Source organism: Desmodus rotundus, chromosome 1 (genome assembly GCF_022682495.2).
Source record: "Desmodus rotundus isolate HL8 chromosome 1, HLdesRot8A.1, whole genome shotgun sequence".
NCBI lineage: Eukaryota > Metazoa > Chordata > Mammalia > Chiroptera > Phyllostomidae > Desmodus > Desmodus rotundus.
This window is the reverse complement of record NC_071387.1, coordinates 33,682,625-33,703,868: the sequence shown is the minus strand read 5'-3', so window position 1 is coordinate 33,703,868 and position 21,244 is coordinate 33,682,625. Positions and strand designations below refer to the sequence as shown.

General features: G+C 49.1%; 1 protein-coding gene across 4 annotated transcripts in view; it reads left to right on the top strand.

Annotated features, from left to right (window-relative positions):
• DAPK1 (death associated protein kinase 1) overlaps window positions 1-21,244 on the top strand; it is a 174,954-nt gene that overhangs the window by 148,305 nt on the left and 5,405 nt on the right. For all 4 annotated transcript variants that reach the window (XM_045195116.2, XM_053923386.1, XM_045195117.3 and 1 more), the window contains exons 20-25: window positions 7,325-7,547; window positions 12,036-12,224; window positions 13,674-13,871; window positions 14,957-15,095; window positions 16,451-16,571; window positions 18,863-19,051. In XM_045195116.2, coding sequence (XP_045051051.2) covers window positions 7,325-7,547; window positions 12,036-12,224; window positions 13,674-13,871; window positions 14,957-15,095; window positions 16,451-16,571; window positions 18,863-19,051 — 1,059 coding nt within the window. The remainder of the gene's footprint in view (window positions 1-7,324; window positions 7,548-12,035; window positions 12,225-13,673; window positions 13,872-14,956; window positions 15,096-16,450; window positions 16,572-18,862; window positions 19,052-21,244) is intronic.

The following is a 21,244-nucleotide window of genomic DNA, read 5'->3' as shown; positions in this document are numbered from 1 at the left end:
AGTGCACCCCGAGGCCATCCGTGGGCAGTGCGGTGCCAGAGCCTCTCTTCCCAACTTGTGTGTTCGGTGCCTCCACACTGGGGGCTTGAAATGAGCCAAGGTGGCAGCGTGTACACCTCGGGAACAGCAAACATTACAAATCAAGTCCCATTCTTATCTGATTTTAAAATACTAGTTTCAGGAGGTTTGGGGAGTTGGCGTATTTTTATTTTGCTTGTCCTTCTAATCAGACTTTCCATAAGGTGATGTTAAAAGTAGTTGGTTTTCCTGAGCCCAGAGACTAGACCATGATAAAGGTTCCCAGGAGTACTTTGGAAAAGAGGACCAAGTTGGGAATTTGCCCAGAATTTAAAATTCACAAGGAAGCTGCATTTGCATAATTAAGAGTTGCTGCTCCATCAGTGCTGGGTCTAATTGCATCCTGCCACATGCAGAAAGCCACGCTCCTGCTCCTGTCTGGCTTTCCCAGATTGCAGGAGGCTCTTCCCTGTCAATCAAAGGATGTTTAGTCATCTTTTCAGAGGGCAAAGAGAAAGCTAAATTTCCAGGGGGAAAGCTGAAAGAAAGGACACTAGAAACCAAGGTTCCCCGGAGCTTCAAAGAGCAAAGCGGTTACCAAATGATGTTCATTTAAAAGATACTCACAGTGTCTGCTATATGTCAAGAACTGTTCTAGGCACCAGATAGATCACAGCAAACAAGAGGCAAGACTCAGCCAATAAAAAAGAAAAATGCAAGATAGGATGAATTAGGGGTTGGCAAGCAATGGCCTGTGAGCCCAAGCTGACCCACCAGCTGTTTTTGTAAATGAAGTTGTATTGAACCCCTTCACTGACTGCTGTCTGGCTGGCGGCTGGATACCTGGGAGTCCCAGCAGAGACCACCAGGCCCTTTACAGAAAGGCTTGCTGTCCCCCGGTGTGAGTGCAGGGGATTCAGATAGGGTGAAATGAAAGAAAGTAGGGGGTGGGGTGGCAGCCGCTTTGCACAGCCCGGTCAGGGAATGCCTCTCTGATGGCAGCATTTATGCCAGTACCGGAAGGACGAGAAAGAGGAGGCCCCCCGAAAGGGTTGGCGAAAGGCCAAGGGAATATCAAGTACAAAGGGCCTCAGGCAGTAAAGAGCTTGGTATGTCCCAGGAAACACACCTGGGCGGGGAGGGCTGAGGGGTCTGGCTGGAGAACTGAGCACAGTGGTCCGGGCAGAGGATGATGCCCAAGAACTTCTGATCGGAGAGGTGGGGCAGGCTTTACAGACGTGGCTAAAGAGATTGGGGCTTGGTTCGGGCGTATTCAGTAGGTGGGAGCAAAATCTGACTTAGGCTTTAGGAATTCACCTCTCCCTGCTCCAATGGAGGGACCAGACGGAAGGTGCCCCTGGGGGCCATCACATGTTCCAGCCTCCCCCTTTGCAGAGACTGGCTGGAAGGCTGGTTCTGGTTCAGAATTCTGATTGCCCCGCAGCCGCGGATACCCCACGCCCAGGTGTCTGCCTGCCAGCCCAGGGGGTGCGACTAGGGGCACAATTTGGGACGCAAACAAAATATTTTAAGACTTGAGCCAGAATTGAGCGAGTAGGATAGTCCCAAGTCTCCACTACCCTGAGCGTGTTACTGCAGTAAGGGCCTAACCAGGCCGGGCTTTTCGGCCAGCCCAGGCACGCGGAGGTTTTGCGGCTCCTGTTAAATATAGACCATGGATGGAAGCCCCAAAGACATCCATAGTCCATCATCTGCAGAGTCTCTCCGCATCAAAACCTTAGCCTGCACTGGAAAGCACACACTCTCGGGTTGATGGAAGTTGCTTCTCTGGGGAGACTGGCCAGGACCCGCCCCAGCTGCACCATCTAGTGGTGAAAAGCGATAATGCGATGCCCACCACGTGGGGAGTGTTCAGAAACTTCTGTCTGCCCTGCACACCTTGTATCAAATTCGGTTGTGTTCAGATTCTCCAAGACTTTAGTGAGTACGAGAAGGGATCATCCTGCACAATGAGGTTAGATTTCGTTAGAAAGGAAGAGACTCGAGTCTATTTTGTTTTTCCTGCCTTCCCTGGCCAAAGCGAGGTGGAGTGTGAGTCAGTCCCAGCCAAGGCCGGCAGTTCCCGGCGGGAGGGAAAGGGCAGGACCGGGGAGCCTGTTCCTCTTACCCCTTTTGGCTTCAAAATCCTTTTCTCACTGCCATCCTCAGCTGCACTCAAGTGGAGAGAATGTGTGTGTTGATGTGATCATCCAGAATCTAGGACATCGTAAACGCTAAACTGGAGGGGCTGAGAAAGAGATTTCTTGAGGACAGTCGTTCTTTGGGAAACAGCATATGAGCTTTTAACTGAGTCTGAGAAGAGCACAGCGCCCCCAGGTGGAGACTCCCTGTTTCAGATCATCAAAACCACTTACCCCATCCCCATCCGCACAGCTCCCCAGGACTCTGGGGATGCTAACTCAGGCCAGCACCCCAAGTCACCTGCTTAGGAAAAGAGGTGCTAAAATGAGATGTGCCCTTTGTGAAAATCCAGAGCATTGAAGCATATCTCGTTCTATTTGCCTTTCTGTAGCAATGACACATAAATCCCACTGTACGTTGAAATGGTCCTCCTTGAATGGTTGTCAGTGCCTGTAACTCGCTCCAGCACACCCCGCTTTGCGATTCTGCCCTCAAGTTGAAAATCTTCGTCCCCCTGCTTCTGAGAAGCCCACCCCGTGCCCTGAGCAGCAGCCGTGGTAGAAAGAAGACCTGGCTTGCTTTCTACCACGGAAGTTCTGTCTTTGCCTTGGGGAAGCACCCTGACCTCTCTGAGCCTCAGTTTTCTCGTCTGGAAGGGAGCATGACCCCATTGACCAAAAGGTTTCTTTGAGGTTTAAATAAGGAGGGTACGTGATAGCAAGCAAGCGGGAAGACGTCACACCTGTGGACGATACTGCCGCAGACCGGAAATCCATCGGTCTCCACTCCTCCAGGCGCTAAAGAAAAAAGAATTCATGGCCATTGTTATGGATGGAAAGGCAGACTGTATTCAGGGAGCACTGCAGTGGGGGTTTGTAGCAGAGGACAGAAATTAGCTGAGCTCTGACTCCAACCAGGATGAGCCAAGGGGCAGGGTGGGGTCTGTAGACAAAATTGCTAAGAGGAAACCAAGTAGGAGGCTTCTTGCTGGACTGCTTTGGATTCTTCTGTTGAGGTGGTCCTCTAGCTACAACAGGAGGCAGAGGGAGATTCAGGAGAAAATAAAGTTTCTTATATGCACGAGTCCCAGAGAAACGGGGTCACAGGGCACAGGCTCCACCAAGTGGCAGAGAGGACCTGTGGCAAGAACCTTTATTGGGGGTCAGGGCGGAGTGCACGAAAAAGGCACAGGAATGTCATTTCTGTGTTTGAATGTCACTGGGTCCCAGTTGGGGGGTAGGAAGGGGAGCAAGTGGTGGGAACCTCCTTATGGGGATGCTGAGGCAGCAGGAAAAGAGGAGGTTTTAAAGGCTCCATGGGATTCTTGCTGAGGAGAGTCCGGGTTGATCTGATAACAAAGCTGGAGGTGATGGGACTAAATGGTAATGGAAAAATATATAATAAAGATTAAATTTTTAAAATTTTTAAAAGGTAGGGGTGAGCATGTTGATCAGATAGCAGGGGAGGAGGGATTGTCAGTTCACTAATCCAACAGGATTCTTGCTGAAATTGGACTGACCAGGCCAAGGACACATCTCAAGGTTAAGACCTTGAGGGCTCAGGGCCTCCTAGAATTAGGACAGACAGAGAGTCTTGGTCACCGGCTGCCTCTTCCCTCTTGTCTCCGTGCCTGTGGCTGGTCCGGGAAACAAACAGATGGCCAGCTGCTTCCGAGCAGCACCGCCCTGCGTGGAAGTCGAAGGAGTGAGAGCTCCGTCCCAGGCAGCGCTGCTGCGCAAGGCAGGCAGGACTTCTCCCAGCTGCACAGGAGCAAGCCAGCCCTGGATCAGAGAGGCTTCTGGAAGCACCCCAGGGCAACGTTGTCCGACGGGTACCACAGTTCAAGTCTCCTCAGAGTGGGAGGGCCCAGGAAACTGATGCAGAAGAGAAGAACGTGTCTCGTTCCTTCCCACGGGACCCGAGTGCTGGCGGAAGTGTCAAGATCAACAGGGCAGGAAATGGACCGCAAAGGACCTCCAGCTCATTCATCGCACAGTGCGCCCAGGGCCCAGAGCCCAGGCTGGGGCCCGAGCAGGTTTTCTGCCTTTGCCCGACTCAGGAGTAGCAGGCCCTGGCTTCACACAGGATCTGTGTGCATTAGGAAGCTGTGTGTCACGAAACAGTCTGCTCAGTGAGCCGCTCAGAAGAGGAGGTGACACTGTCTGCAGTTCAGGTTGCTCCGTACAGTGAAGGTGTGAGCGGGCCGACTGCTTTGAAGGGAAGATAAAGGGCTGGTTTTGCAGGTTAAATCAGAATGAGGAAAGGTAGGTTTGCCTCAGTGGTGGCCTGGGCTGATCTGCAACAGTAGATCATCTGCAACTCTCAAGGAGGTAGTATCCAGCACCCCATTTCTTCCAGCCTGCTGGGCACCACCCCAATAAGTTACTCCCAGAACAGAACCTTTTCAGCTTCTGTGCTGACTTGCATAGTAATTTAAGGAAATTGCTGGCAAAATGCCCCAGCTGGCCCCTACAGCGCTTTGCCTTTGAGGTTAGAAGAAGAAATCAGTAAGAACCACCTCCTGTTCCACCATCACAGTCCAAGCCGCGGTTTCCAACCACCGCCAACCCCACCCTGTATAACATACCTTTAGTGATGCTTCTTTACCCTCCCGAAATGAAATTCGCAGATAACAAGGCACCTACTCAGGTAATTTTAAAAGATTCATAGGATGCCCTCACTGTAATGTAACAAAGACATTGAAGAAAAATATTTACAGTGAAATACAGTGTTTTAGTATGTAAATGCCGGGTCGCAGGGCACGCGGGGGCGGGGCAAAATCAGCAGGTACCCTGACCCATTCACAGCATCACTGAACCCGACACCTACAGATGCCCACGGCCATCGCAGGGCTGGGTGGCAACTCTGACACGGCAGCGACTGCTGACAGCGTGTTCGGAAAGATCAAAATTATATATTACATATATAATTTTATATAATTATATATCACATATATAATTTTTATATAATTATATATCATATGTGATATATAATACATAATATATAAATTATATATAATAAAAATTATATATGTGTGATTTATAAAACAGTTGCATTTTTGGAAAACTCAGTATGCGTTAAATGATGTTCCCCCCCCCCGAAAAATCCTCTGGGTCATATGTAAAATGATGCAGTTAAATCCTAAGCTCAGATCTCACAAACAGGTGTATTTCCTATATAAATGCTCAGCAGACACTTACAAGTCAGCCCAGGAGAATTCCTACTCCCAGGACATCCTGTGTAGCGTCTGGGCCTCAGACCCACCCCCAGCAGCATCCCCCAGCAGTGAGACCTAAAAATGTCCCTGCAGGTGTCTTCAACGTCCACTAGGGGGCAGTGTTGCCCTGTTGAGAAAGTGGGGTCACAATTTACCAACAGAAAATAGGGGTAGAAACTTTGGACCGTTTAGGAGAGTTGGGAGTTTTCATCGGAGTTTGCCTGGTCGTTAGTGGGAAAAGTAACAGTGGCTCAGCAGTAAATCAACGCCTCTCAGGATTTCGAACTGGAAGCAACGGTCTGGCTAGGTCTGAGGTCACACTGAGACAGAAAGGAAGGCGCCTACCTCTGAACCATTCTTGCATGGGTCACCCCTCAGTCAAGTCACTTATGCCACACCTCCCTGTTGAACATCCTGCCTGAGCCAGGTGCTGGGGTTACTGTCTCTCCTGTCAAGTTGGCTACTAGTCTGGACAGAGAGGACGCAGCCACCCTGCTATCTGGCAGGGTCATAATGGAGACACTTGCGTCTGGGCTTGAACTTGCCAGGGAGGAAAAGTGCGGGAGAGAGCACAGCAAGACAGGTCTCGTGGGGTTCATGGAAGTTACCAAGCAAGAGCAGAGGGGTCCACCTGGGGGAGGAGAGGAGGAATCCACCTCAGGCTGCATGTCACAGCTCCCACAGGTGCTTGTCACAGAGCCAGAAGCCAGGCTGGGGTGGCGGAAATGAGGCTGGCGCCTGAGACAGGATGGAGCCGCGTGGCATGATTGACGTGCCACCATGTGGACGTTGAGGTGCGTTCTCTGGGCGCACAGAACACCCTGACGCGCCGGCCCATCAGAAGCACTCAGCTGACGTTAGATGTCAGTGTTCACATGTCTGTGTGTCTCCGATCCCACAGATCGGGACGATCCAGACATCCCCAGGCCCAGCACTGTGCTTAGCACACAGGAGGCCCTCCATAAATGTTCATTGATGAATGAACGAATGTGTGAATTATCTGGTGTTGGGGAGACTTGCTTCTCCCTGTAGGATTGAGAAAGAAGGAAGTGGAAAGGTTACTGGGTCTCCGGGCTCCCTCCCCATGGTTTAGCTTTCTACCTCGTGAAGCGCTGGTTCTCTGCATCTCAAACCGTCACAGTGCCAGACCCCTGCCACTGGAGAGGAGCCGGGGCCCCTGGCCTTTCTCACAGGGCTGGCCCTGTTTTGGCTCCGCCCATTCATTGTGCATCAAACTGCAAACCGACACATCCTCAGGGACCGAGAGCAGATAGGTGGCCTGCATGGAGAGGGCAGTGGGAAGTGACCGCTCATGGGCATGGAGCCTTTCCCTGGGGCGATGCAAATGCTCCGGAACTGGAAGGCAGTGGCGGTCATCCGACACTGTGAGCGTGCTGGCAGCCTCTGAACGGCACGCTTTAAAGGGGCGAATGGTGTGTTATGTGCGTTTAGTTTTGTTTTTAACTTTTGAAAAAGACTCTTAACCAGATAAAATCTTTAATAAATTAGATATGGGGAATATAATGTAAAATGTGATAACTAGTTAATACTGCTGTACGGTACGTTTGAAAGTTCCTAAGAGAGTGTTATGTGCATTTTACATGAATTTTTTTAAACATGTGATGAGGACAGAACAAAATGGGTACAAATCGTCCCTGGCTGGTGTGGCTCAGGGGATTGAGCGCGGGCCTGTGAACCAAAGGGTCGCCCGTTGGATTCCCAGTCAGGGCACATGCCTGGGTTGCAGGCCAGGTCCCCAGTAGGGGGTGCATGAGAGGCAACCACACAGTGATGTTTCTCTCCCTCTCTTTCTCCTTCCCTTCCCCTCTCTCTAAAAAATAATCTTCAAAATGGGTAAAAATCGCAGACCAGGAAAGATGGATGCAACCCGGAGGTTCAGAACCCTGAAAATCAGGGACTGACAGGCCCTCTTTCATCTGTGTTCAGGATACGCATCGAGGACTTTTCATCCAGCAGCTGCGACCCACACAGAACCTGCAGCCAAGAATCAAACTGAAGCTGTTCGGCCACTCGAGCTCTGGGAAAACCACCCTGGTGGAATCCCTCAAGTGTGGGCTGCTGAGGAGCTTCTTCCGACGACGCCGGCCCAGACTCTCCTCCACCAACTCCACAAGGTTTCCGCCTTCGCCCTTGGCTTCCAAGCCGGCAGGTAGGCACCTCCAACCCAGCCACTGCCTCTACAGTAGTTTTTGGCCCTCCCTCGGGTCAGGGTCTAAAATAAGTGGTGGCTTTGCTATGGTCACTTGATCCCAGGCTGACTAGATCCCACCGCCTGAGTGGCTTTCAGGTGGGGTCTAGCTCTCCTATTGCCCAGAGTAGTAAGGAAAGGGTCTCACTGAAGTCACGGCCACACACACAACAGTTCAGTCACGGATGTGCAAATAGCAGAATTGTGTTGAGTTCCACTCAGGACCTCTACTCCTACAGACGCAGAGAGCTTAGACTAACGCTTTTCCAGACTGCACAGATCGAATATTGGCCCCAGGGTGGGTCTGTGCCCCATGCTTTCTTCCTGGAAGGCTGCAGGAACACCTAGAAATTTGAGGAGGTAGGGCAACAAAATTGGATTCACATGGGATCGCCATCCTGCACATTCAGAGCTGGTCACGGTTTTGAAAGGCTCCTTAAGGGTTTTCACAGTTGGTCCCTCTGCTCACAGGGACCCTCGCTGGGAAGCGGGCTTTGCTGTCTTCCTCCGCCTTCCTGAGACACAAATATCCGTAGATTCCCACCCACAACTTCAGGGTTACCTGTCCTTCCCCAGGGAGAAACACCGCAGTGAGCACGAGGAAAGTGTGCAACCAGGGTGTTACTTCTCCTGAACCCCACTTTATAGAGAGAGGGACTGAAGGTTTGCTAAGTAAGAATAGAGACCTTCAGAGATTTTCCTAAGTAAAGTCAATTTTGAAGCCTTGCGCCTCAAATTCACTTTCTGTACATGTCACAAAGGTCATATCTGTTCCCCAGGTTGAAAACAAATGTTTTACAGTTTGTGGTCCTGTGTAATTCTTCTCTCCACGAGGAGGGAGGTCTGGGAAGCATTCGTGGCGGACAGTTGGCTGAGATTTATATGCCCCTTTCAACCTGTCGTCTCTGAGCACAGCAGAAACTTGGGGGGGGGGGAGGAATAACCAAAATGCATTTTTAATTAGAATGACTATGAAATTGCTAACTCATATTGCTGATACTTACCCAGCACTAACTGTATCAGGAACTAGGCAAAATGTGGACATGTGAAACCTCATTTCATCCATGAGTCAGGATTACAGAGTATTTTTACCAGTGTTTTACAGAAGCCGTGAGGGGTCAAGTCGGCTGCCCAGGGTCACACAGCTGGCAGTTCATGAAGTGTCTGGCTCCTGAGTCAGTGCTAGTTAGTGACACAGCTTCTGAGTAAGAGCATTTGTGTGCCCACCTTTTCCATTGGCACCGTAATTTTGCCAGTGTTCCTAGTCCAAGGTCAGCGACCTCTGGCAGTTACCGTGTCCCTCTAGAGGGAGCCAGCTCTCTCCTGCAGTGGATTAAGGTCAGTTCAGTCCGAACCCCTGTTTGGGGGCAGGGAGGGTGGAGACCGTGTGTGTATGTGTGTGTGTAAAACAGAGAGACGCAAAACAGAGGTCTGTGTGGATCTGTGGTCTGGAATTTTTAATAAGTCCTCACTAAGTATAAAGTTGGTGGCCCAGGTCCCATGAGCTAAACTGAACCGGCCATGCAGCAAGTGGTATGTGGCTTCCCCTCGAGGAATAGATTTCCTCGGCTGCTCAACCCTACACTCAGAAGTAATGTCTCCATTCATCTTTCTTGTGGTCAAGTTTCCAAATCTGGAAGAATCTGGAGGTAGATTCTTGATAAAATTCAGTTCAGGATGGCCAGACTATCAGTAAGTCGCAACGTGTGCAGCAACGTCCTTCAGCCCGTGCTTAGAGAGACGGGGTCGGGGGCTCAGTGACGGAAGATTCTCTCCACTGAATGAGCCTCCCCCGCTGCCTTCAGCACAGACACAGCGGCCTCATGGGGACGCTGCTCCTCTTGTTCTCTCAGCTCCCTTGGTTCAGAGCTGCCTTCTTGGCCCGAACCCTCCAACATCTATGTCAAGGTCCCTCCTCAGCGAGGGCTGGGCTTCTTCAGAAGGACTGCTAGGAGGTAAACACTGCTCTTTCTTGCAGCCCACGGGCCCTAGTTCTTTAGAATCTCTCTGGGGTCCCATCATCTCAGAGGATGCTGGGTTCTGACCAGCAGGGGGAAATCTTCAAAATGTGTTCCCTTCTCCCGGGAGCTGACGTCCCTGCTCTCTCAGGAAACGCAGCTCTGCTGTCTGTGGTCCTGTGCCTGAAAGTCCATTTGGGGACTTGTAAGTCTCAAAAAAGTGACAAATGCCAGAAACACAGGAGAGAAAGCTAAGGAGACGTCAAAAACTGATCATCAAGCTGACAAAGTTGCTGCTTCTTGGGCAGAGGACAACAAAACCTAGGGAGGAGCCAGACACTGTGGGAAGGCACGTGTGGGATGAACGTAGTGTGTGCCGACCTCCGCTCCAGGTGCTTCACACCTCGTCTCATTGGAGTTTCTTAATTTTGCACACTTGTGTCATAAACCCATTTCAGAGAAAAGGAACTCAAGGCTTACAGACACCAGGTGTTTCTGCCTGAGGCAGAGGCTGAAACCCAGCTGCCTGGCAAGCTGCAGTATGGGCAAGGGGAAAGAGAAAAATGGAATTAGCTGCCAGTCTTAAAAAAGGTGAAGGGATTAAGGGGGAAAAAAAACCAAAAATGCACCCTGCCCTGGCTGGTGTGGCTCAGTGGATTGAGTGCCAGCCTACAAACCAAAGGGTCACTGGTTCAATTCCCAGTCAGGGCACATGCCAGGGTTGCTGCCAGGTGCCCAGTTGGAGGCATACAAGAGGCAACCACTAGTTGTATCTCTTGCACATCAATGTTCCACTTTCTCTCTCCCTCCCCCTCTCTAAAAATAAATAAATAAAATCTTTTTATAAAAAGAAAAAACCTCATAGGTACGGACAATAGTATGGTGATTGCCAGAGGCAAAGGGGGGTGAGGGAGGTAGAAGAGGGTAAAGGGGGGATAAATGGTGATGGAAGGAGACTGGACTTAGGGTGGTGGACACACAATACAATATACAGATAGTATATTACAGAACCGTACACCTGAAACCTATATAATTGTATTAATATCACAATAAATTCAATAAAAATTAAAATAAAATTTTTTAAAAATCAAAATATTTCACCTAAAAAGCTAAATACTTTGCTTCTCATGGAAGAGTGGAAGCTTTGGCTGCACCGGATCACATTCCCACCTGGTGCCAGTCAGTGGGCAGGCGGGCGGCTGCCCCGTATAGAGGGGCACTTTCCCTGCATTTGGCCCCATCTCCACCCAGCCCCCTAACTCCAAGAGTCCCATAGATCAGGAGAGAGGGCTCAGAAGCAGACTCCCCCACCCCATGAGTGAAAGTTTGCCTTTTATAGAAATGATATTTCAGGAATGCATTGGCGTGTGTGACCTCTGGGCCAAGGTCACCCGTAGTCAGTGTCAGAGGTGTAATTCAGTCCCAGATCTGTCTGGCCAAAGCCAGGTGGCCTCCTGGAGGGCCTAGGCAAGTACAGAAAAGATGCATAACCTGTGGAGGCCTGCATTGCTTGGTACCAGGTGGTTGGTCCGCTCCAAGGGGGCAGGGGGACGGGGTAAAGTTTCTATCCAAAAAGTCTCTGGAAGACCCAAAACTCATCTTTAATTAGATCTAGACCTGCCTGAGGACTGGAAATAGCCAGGAGCCCTGCCTGCAGGCCCTGTAGCAGGCCCTCTGCTGCCCCGTGAGGGGCAAGCACAGCCTGCACTGAGGGGGCCGCCGGCAGGGGGCAGCAGCACGCAGGGCCTGGCCTCCCACCAGCCCTAGTCCGGGCAGCTCACCAGTCAACTTCCTGCCGCTCAAAAACAGCATTCACGATGTCTTTGGAAAATCAGAGCATGGCACAAATATGACATGAGGGCCACCTGGGGGAGACCGGGTTGGGGAAGGGTGCAGGCCATACTGGGTGGCTGTGGCCCCTAGGGAAGGAGGTCTGTTTCCCGAAACGGCAGCATCGTCACTTCAGGGTGGCACTGCTAGTCGGTGCCCGGGGGCCGTGCTCTGCCGTCTCCCAGACCAGCGCTCTGGACACCCACAACCTCACTAGAATGCTCAGGCCCTTTTCCTTTCCTGGGAGAGGTGCCCCCATTAATGTCTCTCAGACAGCCAGAAGCTTGTCTGCCATAGGAAGCTGGCCTTTGTGTTATCATCTCCGGAAAACTCTGGAGGCCAAAGGCTGAGCCACCGCCCAGTGGGCAGCCTTTCTCCCCTCTCAGCCTCTCCAGTGCCTCCCATTGGCCGACCTGAGCCAGCAGCAAATGGCAATCGAGCCTGGGAGATGCAGTCCCTGGGGTCAGCCTCTGGGACACGGGAGGGGACGCGAACCAAAAGAATCAGGCTATCCAAGAAGCGCACACAACCCCACCTGAAGCAGGAGTGGGGTGAGGACGTAGTGTCCCGGGAAAGCGCCACGCAGGAGCAAAGGCCGGGAGGGAGAGCAAGCGTGCGCGCTGCCCTGTGCAGGTCTCACCGGCTTCCTGTCTGCCCGCAGTCTCCGTGAGCATCAACAACCTGTACCCGGGCTGCGAGAACGTGAGCGTGAGGAGCCGCAGCATGATGTTTGAGCCGGGCCTCACCAAGGGGATGCTGGAGGTGTTCGTGGCTCCGTCGCACCACGCGCACTGCTCCGCGGACGACCAGTCCACGAAGGCCATCGACATCCAGAACGCCTATTTGAATGGTACGTCCCGCCCACCGCAAAGCGGAAGGACTTCAAGCATCCCCTTGCCAGGGCTTTAGGCGATTCCCCAGAGGGAGCCTGTCCCCGTGGGCAGCATCCCAGCCCCACGACCGACAGAGGAAGAGCCAGTGCAGTGACGCTGGCAGTGGCCCAGAGCGGAAGCAGGGCTGGTTAATGTCCTCTGCACCTAGCAAAGCACCAGGTGCGTAGTAGGTGCTTAATAAATTATTTTACTATTGGGTAAACTAATATATTTTTTAAAGTACAGCTAAACATCCACTTGGATGGGAAATCTCATAAAATAGGATCCCTCTAGCAGGTTGATATACCCAATATAGAAAAAGAATTATTTTTAAATACATCTATATTCATGGCTAATGCATTATACCGACATAGGCAATTTTTTTTCATAAGCAAAAAAATTTCAAGTGTATTCTTTGCTCTAAACATTTCCAAGGGGGTGAAGTTTTAAATGTTGTCAGGGATGGTTTACTTCCTCCTGTAACAGCTGCATCTTCCCTGCAGCAACCCCAGGGCTCCAGGCCCCCATCTGGGCCCAAGTCACTGGAACAGCAGGCCCCTCCCTTGTGGAGACCCAGTTTAGAAAAGGATAAAGCAATTTCTCCGAGACTCAGTTCCCTCAGCCATGAGGATTTTATGAGCTGATATTTCTAAAGGGCTTGGTACAGCAGCTGGCACAGGGAGGCAGGTGGGAGCAGCTTCATGAAGGCTACTCCGTGCGTGTGACCTAAAGTGGAGGTTCTTAATCCACTGGGCAACACCAGCCAAGGCTTAAAGCAGAGGTTCTTAAACCCCTCCTTGCACAAATCCCCTGGAGGGCTCGTGAAAACAGACTGCCTGCCCCTCCGCTAGAGCTTCTGGTTCAGCAGGTCTGGGGGTTCCCAGGTGATGCTGCTGCTGGTCCAGGAACCCCACTTTGAGAACCATACACCCCAGTGGAACAGAATTAAAGGTCATGCACATTTTGTTCCCTTAAAAGTCAAATGTTCTTCGAGCAAGCTGGCCCCATGGCATAAAGGAAGGAGAAGCGTGTCCTCAGCACCCACCGCCCCTGCCCCTCTTCCTCCACAGGCCTCCTCCCCATCCCAAGTCTGGCTGCCAGTGCTCCCAGTCCTCAGGGGGCCTCGTTCTGTGTTCCAGAACTTTTCACATGGAGGACTTAGCTGCCAGACGCTGAGGGTCGTGAGCCCCAGGAGTGCCTGTGCTGTAGGAGGAGGCTCTCAACCAGCCCTGGGGATCTTCCAAAATGACCCAGGCATACATCACAAGGATATTGCAAAGATAGCTCTGTACTTTAAGTGCAGAGACAAACAGATAAACACTCTGGATGACACCATCCCTACCGGTACCCTCTAAAGTGCTAAGGAAAACCGTGACTGGAATTTGGGGGTGGCGTTTCACAACAGTAAGCCTCATTTTTCTCTGTAGGAGTTGGCGATTTCAGTGTGTGGGAGTTCTCTGGAAATCCTGTGTACTTCTGCTCTTATGACTATTTTGCCGCCAATGATCCCACATCAATCCATGTCATCGTTTTTAGTCTAGAGGAGCCCTATGAGATCCAGCTGAATCAAGTGATTTTCTGGCTCAGTTTCCTGAAGTCTCTTGTGCCCGTTGAAGAACCCGTAGGTAAGCTGAGACAGCCCCGGATGAGTGAGCACGCTCCCCACTGGCCCCCACCTCCCCTGCCGGGCTGGGCCCCTGTAGCCTGTGGCCAAGGGCGCGGACACCCGCGCCCCTCCTTCCTGCTGGAAGATTGACGCTCTGGGAGGCCCCCGAGGCTCAGCTGTTCGTTGTGTTCCGCAGGGAGTCGTTTCATGACCACATATTTCTGCCAGAGACCTGACTGAGCTGTTATTCCGTAAGGGCCGTTTCTCACATTCTTCCTATATTTTAGAGCTGTGGTCACTTTCGTTGGTGCAAGGTGGAATGCCTCCTTTGATAGCTACTGCGCCTGTCCCTCTTGGGTACGTAATTCCTAAGCAGAATGAGCTCTCCTGCATTCTGGAGTTCCATCAAAATGCAAGAAAAAGGACCATACTGACCGAATGCATTATCTTGACTTTATCCTAGAGGAGAAAACAGCATCGTTCTTTTCCTACGACAAAAGCAGCAGCCTTGTCTGGTGAAATACAAAACTCAGCAGTTAATTTTCTCTTTGAAAAGCATATGCATAATTAAATAAATTGAGCTTAATTCCCCACAGGGACCATCACTTTATCTCTTTCTTTCTCTCTCTCTCTCTCTTTTTTTATGGTTTCATCTTAAACACTTCCAGAAGTGGGAGGTCGTCTGGGTGGATCGCAGGAGTTTCCCTTCTGAGTCATTTCTGTGGTGCTGCTGCATTCAGAGGGCTTTCTTTGGGCTTGGAAAGGGCGACCCCCTATTCAGAGGTCAGATCTCCCCGCACCCTGCAAGCAGGGCCCATTTGAAGATAGATTTGAGAAGCTGCCTTGTATTTTGTGGTCCGTTCTGGTCCATTCCTGGACAGCTTTTCTCGAGACCCAGAAAACAGGCCCCTTCTGTTATTGGCAGGGCCTGGGGCCCAGGGCTTACAGGGCACAGCAGGTGGGGGGCCTCAAGTCTCCAGGCAGGTTGCACATCCACCTGGAGGACAGCCGGGGCCTGCGGCCAGCTCAACCCCCCTCACCTGGGGAGGAAAGGGAACCGGGAAGGAGGACCCACCTCTGAACCAGTTCTCTCTCTGCCCCCAGCCTTCGGCGGCAAGCTGAAGAACCCACTCCGAGTTGTCCTGGTGGCCACCCACGCCGACATCATGAACGTCCCCCGCCCGGCTGGCGGCGAGTTCGGATACGATAAAGACACAACCTTGTTGAAAGAGATCAGAAACAGGTGAGGGGCGGCCACTGGGTCTTCAGCGGTAACACAACCCCAGTCCCGTGAGCTACCGAAAGGACTTCCAGAAATTAAAGGCCTCTTTTCTCTGGTTGCCTTTTTGTTGTACTTTTCATTTTTATCAAAGCAATGAATACACATAATAACAAATCGAACAGAAGTAAATAGCGCAGGACAAAAAGAAACAGTCTTCTAGCTTTTCTTATCACCTCTCGGTCCCACTGCCTAGAGATAACTTCTTTTAGAGATAACCTGTTTTATGTATTGTTTTCACTTTATTGATTTATCATTGACAAATACAATTGTAAGATATCTAAACTATACACTGTGGTGATTTGATATATGTTTACAATGTGAAAGGATTAGCACCATCGAGGTAATTAAAGCACCCATCGTTCATATTTCTCTCTCTTGGATATTGAAGTTCTACTCCCAGCAAATTCTAACTAAAATACAGTGTTAGCAACTGTGGTCACCATGGATACATTAGATGCATAATTCTTTTCATTGTTTCAGCTTTCAGCTTTTTTGACGATTATCATGGTACCACTGATCAACATTTCTCAAAATAACCGGGTCATGAGACTCATTCCGAGGGTCCTGCCCGACTCTGTGAAGGGGGACGGAGCGGAGCGGGGTGCAGCGGGGAATATCGAAGTCCGTCTCGTTCTGTAAAACTCGTGCTTCACTTACAGACGTGGATGCGCGCACAGCCGCCCTGTACAAATACACACCGGGTGGGGCAGACAGACAGGCTCACAGTTGTTCGTGTGGAGAACAATACAATACTTAATAAATAGTACTACAAGGATAAACCCTGTTTCGCGTCCTCACAGCCATAAGCCTCGTCTGCCCCGCCCTGTGTTTCCTACTCGGTGTCTATCAGCAGCAAGTTTAAGTTTAAACCTGCAGCCTGCATCCTGTGTCAGCAACCTCAGTTCTCTTCCACGGAAGACGGCAACCTGCTGTCTCCTGATGTGAAAAGTAGGGCTTCTGCTCCTATTTTTGGATCTAAGTTGTAGCTGTCATACTCCTCCCTCTACTCTTACTCTATCAACTGCAGCATCTCTTCTCGTAACTTGTAAGGTGAGCATGTCAGGCCTCACCTTGCCTGCATCAGGGCAGCTGACATCGTCCCACCCGTGTCCCTGCTGTTGTATGGGCCCGAGGTGCTTGTCTGCATGACTGGAAGCACCTGGTGTCTCCAGCCTCTGCCCCTGTGTCACAGCACAGAGCCCAGCAAGCTGCAGGGAGGGGGACCTCTGCCAGGTCACCAGAACTGCTTGGCCCTTCCCAGCCTTTCGGGCCCGGTCGTGGAAACACCCCTGATGAGGCTACCACTCTTCCCTTAGGTTTGGGAATGATCTGCATATTTCAAACAAGCTGTTTGTTCTGGATGCGGGGGCTTCTGGGTCTAAGGACATGAAAGTACTTCGAAATCACCTGCAAGAAATACGGAGCCAGATTGTTTCGGTGAGTCTACCAGGGAAGGGCAGGAACCCTGCCTCTGCCCAGCCCATCAGGGACCCCGAGAGTTGGGTATCTTTGTCCTGCCCTCTGGTTTGGGTCAGTTTTCTGGGGATGCAGTGCAAAGCAGCTGCAGAGACAGGCTTTCATCCTAAGAAAGAGCAGAGAAAGAAGGAGATGGCTGTGAGGTGAAGGGGTTGTGATGGACAAGGTGGACCACCTGAGAGTGTAGGAAGTTATGACAGTTTTAGTGGTTTGTTTAAAAGTAAAATTGCTTTTGACAAATTACAGAAGCAACTCAAGAGTGACTTGTGAAGGACCATATGACTTCAGCTATACGTAGGATATGAAAAGAAAGCAACAAACGATCAAACAAAACAAAGAGACAGACTCACAGACACAACAGAAGTGGTTCCCAGAGGAGATGGGAGCTGGAGGAGGATGAGGAGGGTAAACGGGGTCAAACCTATGGTAACGGGGAAGACTAGACTTTGGGGGTGGAGCACACAATGCAATATGCAGGTGATAGAGAATCGGATGCTTGAAACTTATATGATGTTCTTAACCATAGTCACCCCAATAAATGTAATACACTTTTTAAAAATATAATGGTACAGCCCTGGCTGGTGTGGCTCAGTGGGTTGAGCACTGGCCTGGGAACCAAAAGGTCACTGGTTCGATTCCCAGTCAGGGCACGTGCCTGGGTTTCAGGCTGATTCCCCAGTTGAGGAGCATGTGAGAAGCAGCCAAAGTAAGTTTCTCTCACTGTCTTCCTCCCTCCCTTCCCCTCTCTCTAAAAAATAAAATCTTGATTTTAAAAAAATATATTGATGATACAAAAAAGTGACGCGAAATATTTAGAAAACACAGAAAAGTCTAAAAAAAGTCACCACCATTTATTGAAAGGCATAAAGTAATGAATGAACAAAATGGAATGAGACTGTGTTCTTGGATGGCAAGATTTTAAGTAAATGTTTCACTTTCCCAAATTATCTAATTTGATACAGTTCCAGGTAGCATCTGAAAGGGATTGAGAGGACTGCGTTTTTAATCTTAAAATTCATAAAGGAGGTATCACAACTAGATATAAGCCTAGAAAGAAATAAGGTTAACTCCTAATCACTGCATAGCCCAAAAATAAATTCTAGGCAGATTAAAGCTTTTAAGTGTAAAATAAAGCACTATCTTTAATGGAAATGTAAGAGAAGGGAATTTAAAATAACTTGGGACTGCTTTCGTAAACCTTTCAAATGAAGATAGAAAACCCCAGAAGTTGTCAAAGAAAATATACCTATCTGACAACATAAAAGTTACCTGTTTCTTTTCTGGCAAACAAATTCTATTAACAAAGTTACAAGGTGAGATAGACAGGGGAATTATATTCTCCATGGGTTTGACACATCCAAGGTTATTATCCATCATATTCACAAAGCTCTCTGAAATTGGCGTTAAAAGGGTAACATGCTCCTGGAGAGCTTCTGCTGCCCGTGCCTGCAAGTACTGGGAGCATGTGCCTCTCCCATGTCGGCCAGCGCCAGACTGCCACCTCCTGCAGTGAGAGCTCACTGCCTCCCTGACAGGACCTGCCACTCTCCCAACGCCAGGCTCCACCTTCAGGCATGCTTCTGCAATTTGCTGGGTCCCTCTCCTCGCACGAAGCCTGGCTCTGGCTTTCTGATGGGGCCCCACCAAGGCACAGTCAGCAGGCGGGGAGTAGCCTGGCGGGGTCTCGGAGGAACCCAGTCCCAGAAGCCATTGGGTAACGATGGGGAACAGCAGCCTGTGAAGGGTTCCCTGTGCCTCCCCACCAGGTGGGATTAGGGCCTGTGCGCACCAGGTCATAGGGTGTCCCTGCCCTGGGACGTGGTATGATGCCTGCTTCACACACATACCCTCAACTCCTGAGGTCAGGCAGTTGGAACTGCCTTTATCCCTGGGAATTTTGCTTTTATTTTTTGTGGGGTGTTTGGGGGTTTTTTGTTTTTGTTTTGTTTTGTTTTGTCTTTTGAACAGGGAGCGGAATTTTGCTGACCTAAAAGCTGTGATCCATGAGTGGACTGCCCAGTGAATGATGCAGTGCAGTGTGGTTTTTAATTAGAAAGGTGTGGTGGAGCCAATGAGTCTGTAGCACAGACTAATTTACTTCACCAAGTTAAAAGATTAAAAACTTATTTTAAGCCAATTACCAAGAATTCGTCCAAAAGGGAATAATATTTCAACAATTGTCCCCATGAACATGCGGCCTTCCCCAAGTCCCCACAGTTGTAAATTGACCTGTCCCGCCCTGCACGTCCTAGGTCTGCCCTCCGATGACTCACCTGTGCGAGAAAATCATCTCCACGCTGCCTTCCTGGAGGAAGCTCAACGGGCCCAACCAGCTGATGTCACTGCAGCAGTTTGTGTATGACGTGCAGGACCAGCTGAACCCCCTGGCCAGTGAGGAGGACCTCAGGTGCATAGCCCAGCAGCTCCACAGCGCCGGCGAGGTAAGGGCCCTGCCAGCCCCAGCAGGGGTCCTGGAGGCATCGGGGTGAGGCTGGCCTCACAGACGAGTTTGGGAGCTTTTCCTCTTCAGCATTTTGGAATAGTGTGAGAAGGATAGGCATTCATTCTTCTTTAAATGCTTGGTAGAATTCACCTGTGAAGCCTTCTAGTCTCGGAATTTTATTTGTTGGGAGTTTTTTTTGATTACTGATTGAATCAGGAAGACACAGAAAATCTGAACAGACTGACTACTAGAAACAAAATTGAGTCTTGGAAGATTATTTTTCTAAAAATGTATCCATTTCTTGTAGGTTGTCAAATTTGTTGGTGTGTAATTGCTCATACTATTCTCTTACAATCCTTTTTATTTCTGTTGTGGGGGTCGTCTCTTCCCTTTTCTTTCTGATTTTATTAATTTGGGCTCTTTGTCTTGTTTTTGCGCTTTCTCTTGTTTTTCTTGATGAATCTGGCAAACGGTTTAACTATTCTGTTTATCTCTTCAAAGAACCAGTTCTTAGTTTCATTGATCTTTTCTATTGCTTTGTTTTTGGTTGGGGTTTTGGGGTTTGTTTTTTTTTTGTCTCCAGTTCATTTACTTCTGCTCTGATCTTTATTATTTCCTTCCTTCTACACACTTTGGGCTTTTTGTTTGTTTCTAGTTTCTTTAGGTGTAAGTTTGGATTGTTTACTTGAGATTTCTCTTGTTTCTGGAGGTAGGCTTCTATTACTGTGAATTTCCCTCTTAGAACTACTTTTGCTGTGTCCCAGATTTTAGATTATTGTTTCCATTTTCATTTGGTTCAATATATTTTTTATTGCCTCCTTGGTTTCTTCATCAAACCATTGATTATATAATAGCATGTTGTTCAGCCTCCACGTGTTTGTATTTTACTCTAGTTTTCTTCTTGTAATCGATTTTTAGTTTTGTGTGGTTGTGGTCAGAGACTATGCTTGATGTGATTTCAGTCCTAAATTTACCAAGACTTGTTTCGTGGCCCAACATGTGGTCTGTCCTGGAAAATGTTCCATGCACACTTGAAAAGGATGTGTATTCTGCTGATTTGGAGTGAGATATTCTGTAAATATCTGTTAATCCATTTAGTCTAATGTGTCATTTAAGGCCACTCTTTGTTGATTTTCTTTCTGGGTGATCTCTCCATTAATATAAGTGGGTTGTTACAGTTCCCCTACTAGTATTGTAACACTATGGATCTCTCCCTTTGCATTTACATTTAAAGTAATTATGGGTAGGTATGTATTTATTGCTATTTTATTAATTGTTTTCTGGTTGTTTTTATAGTTCTCTGTTTCTTCTTTTTTTTTAACTTTATTTTTTTTAGAGAGAGGGGAAGGAAGGGAGAAAGAGAGGGAGATGAACATTGATGTGTGAGAGAAACACTGATCAGTTGCCTCCCGCACGCCCCTAACCAGGGACCAACCACAACCCAGGCATGTGCCCCCACCGGAATCAAACCGACAACCCTTTGAGCCAATCCACTGAGCCACACCAGCCAGGGTGCTCTCTATTAAGTTGAAGGTCATTTAAGTTTGAACACATTCTAAAAGCACTACATTTTTTACTCATCCACCCCAGTTATGTTTTTCACATATTTTACATCTTTTGTGTGTGTGTCCCTTAACTTGTTACTATGGTTACACGTGCTCTTTCTGCTTTTGTCTTTTGCCCTTTCTACCAGCTTTAGAATTAGTTGACCCACCACATTTACTAGATAGTTGCCTTCATCAGTGAGATTTCTTTTTCCTTTCCTATATTATCTTTTTAGTTTTGGCCTTTTTCTCTTAGAGAAGTCCTTTTAAATTTCTTGTTAAATGCTGGTTTAGTGGCAATGAGCTCCTCTAACTTTTGCTTGTCTGGGAAACTCTCTCTCCTTCAATTCTGAGTGATAACCTTGCTGGGTAAAGTACTCTTCATTGTAGGCTTTCCCTTTTAGCACGTTGAATATATCATGGCCATCCCTCCTAGCCTTCAGAGTTGCTGACGAAAATCAGTTGATATTCTTACAGAAGATCGGCTTGTAAGATTCTCTCCTTATCTTCAACTTTCGGCATTTTTATTTTGATGTGTCTTGGCATGGGCCTATCAGGGTTCATCTTGTTTGGGATTCTGTGTTTCCTGGACTTGGGTGTCTGTTTCCTTCACCAGGTAGGTGAAGTTTTCAGCCATTATTTCTCTT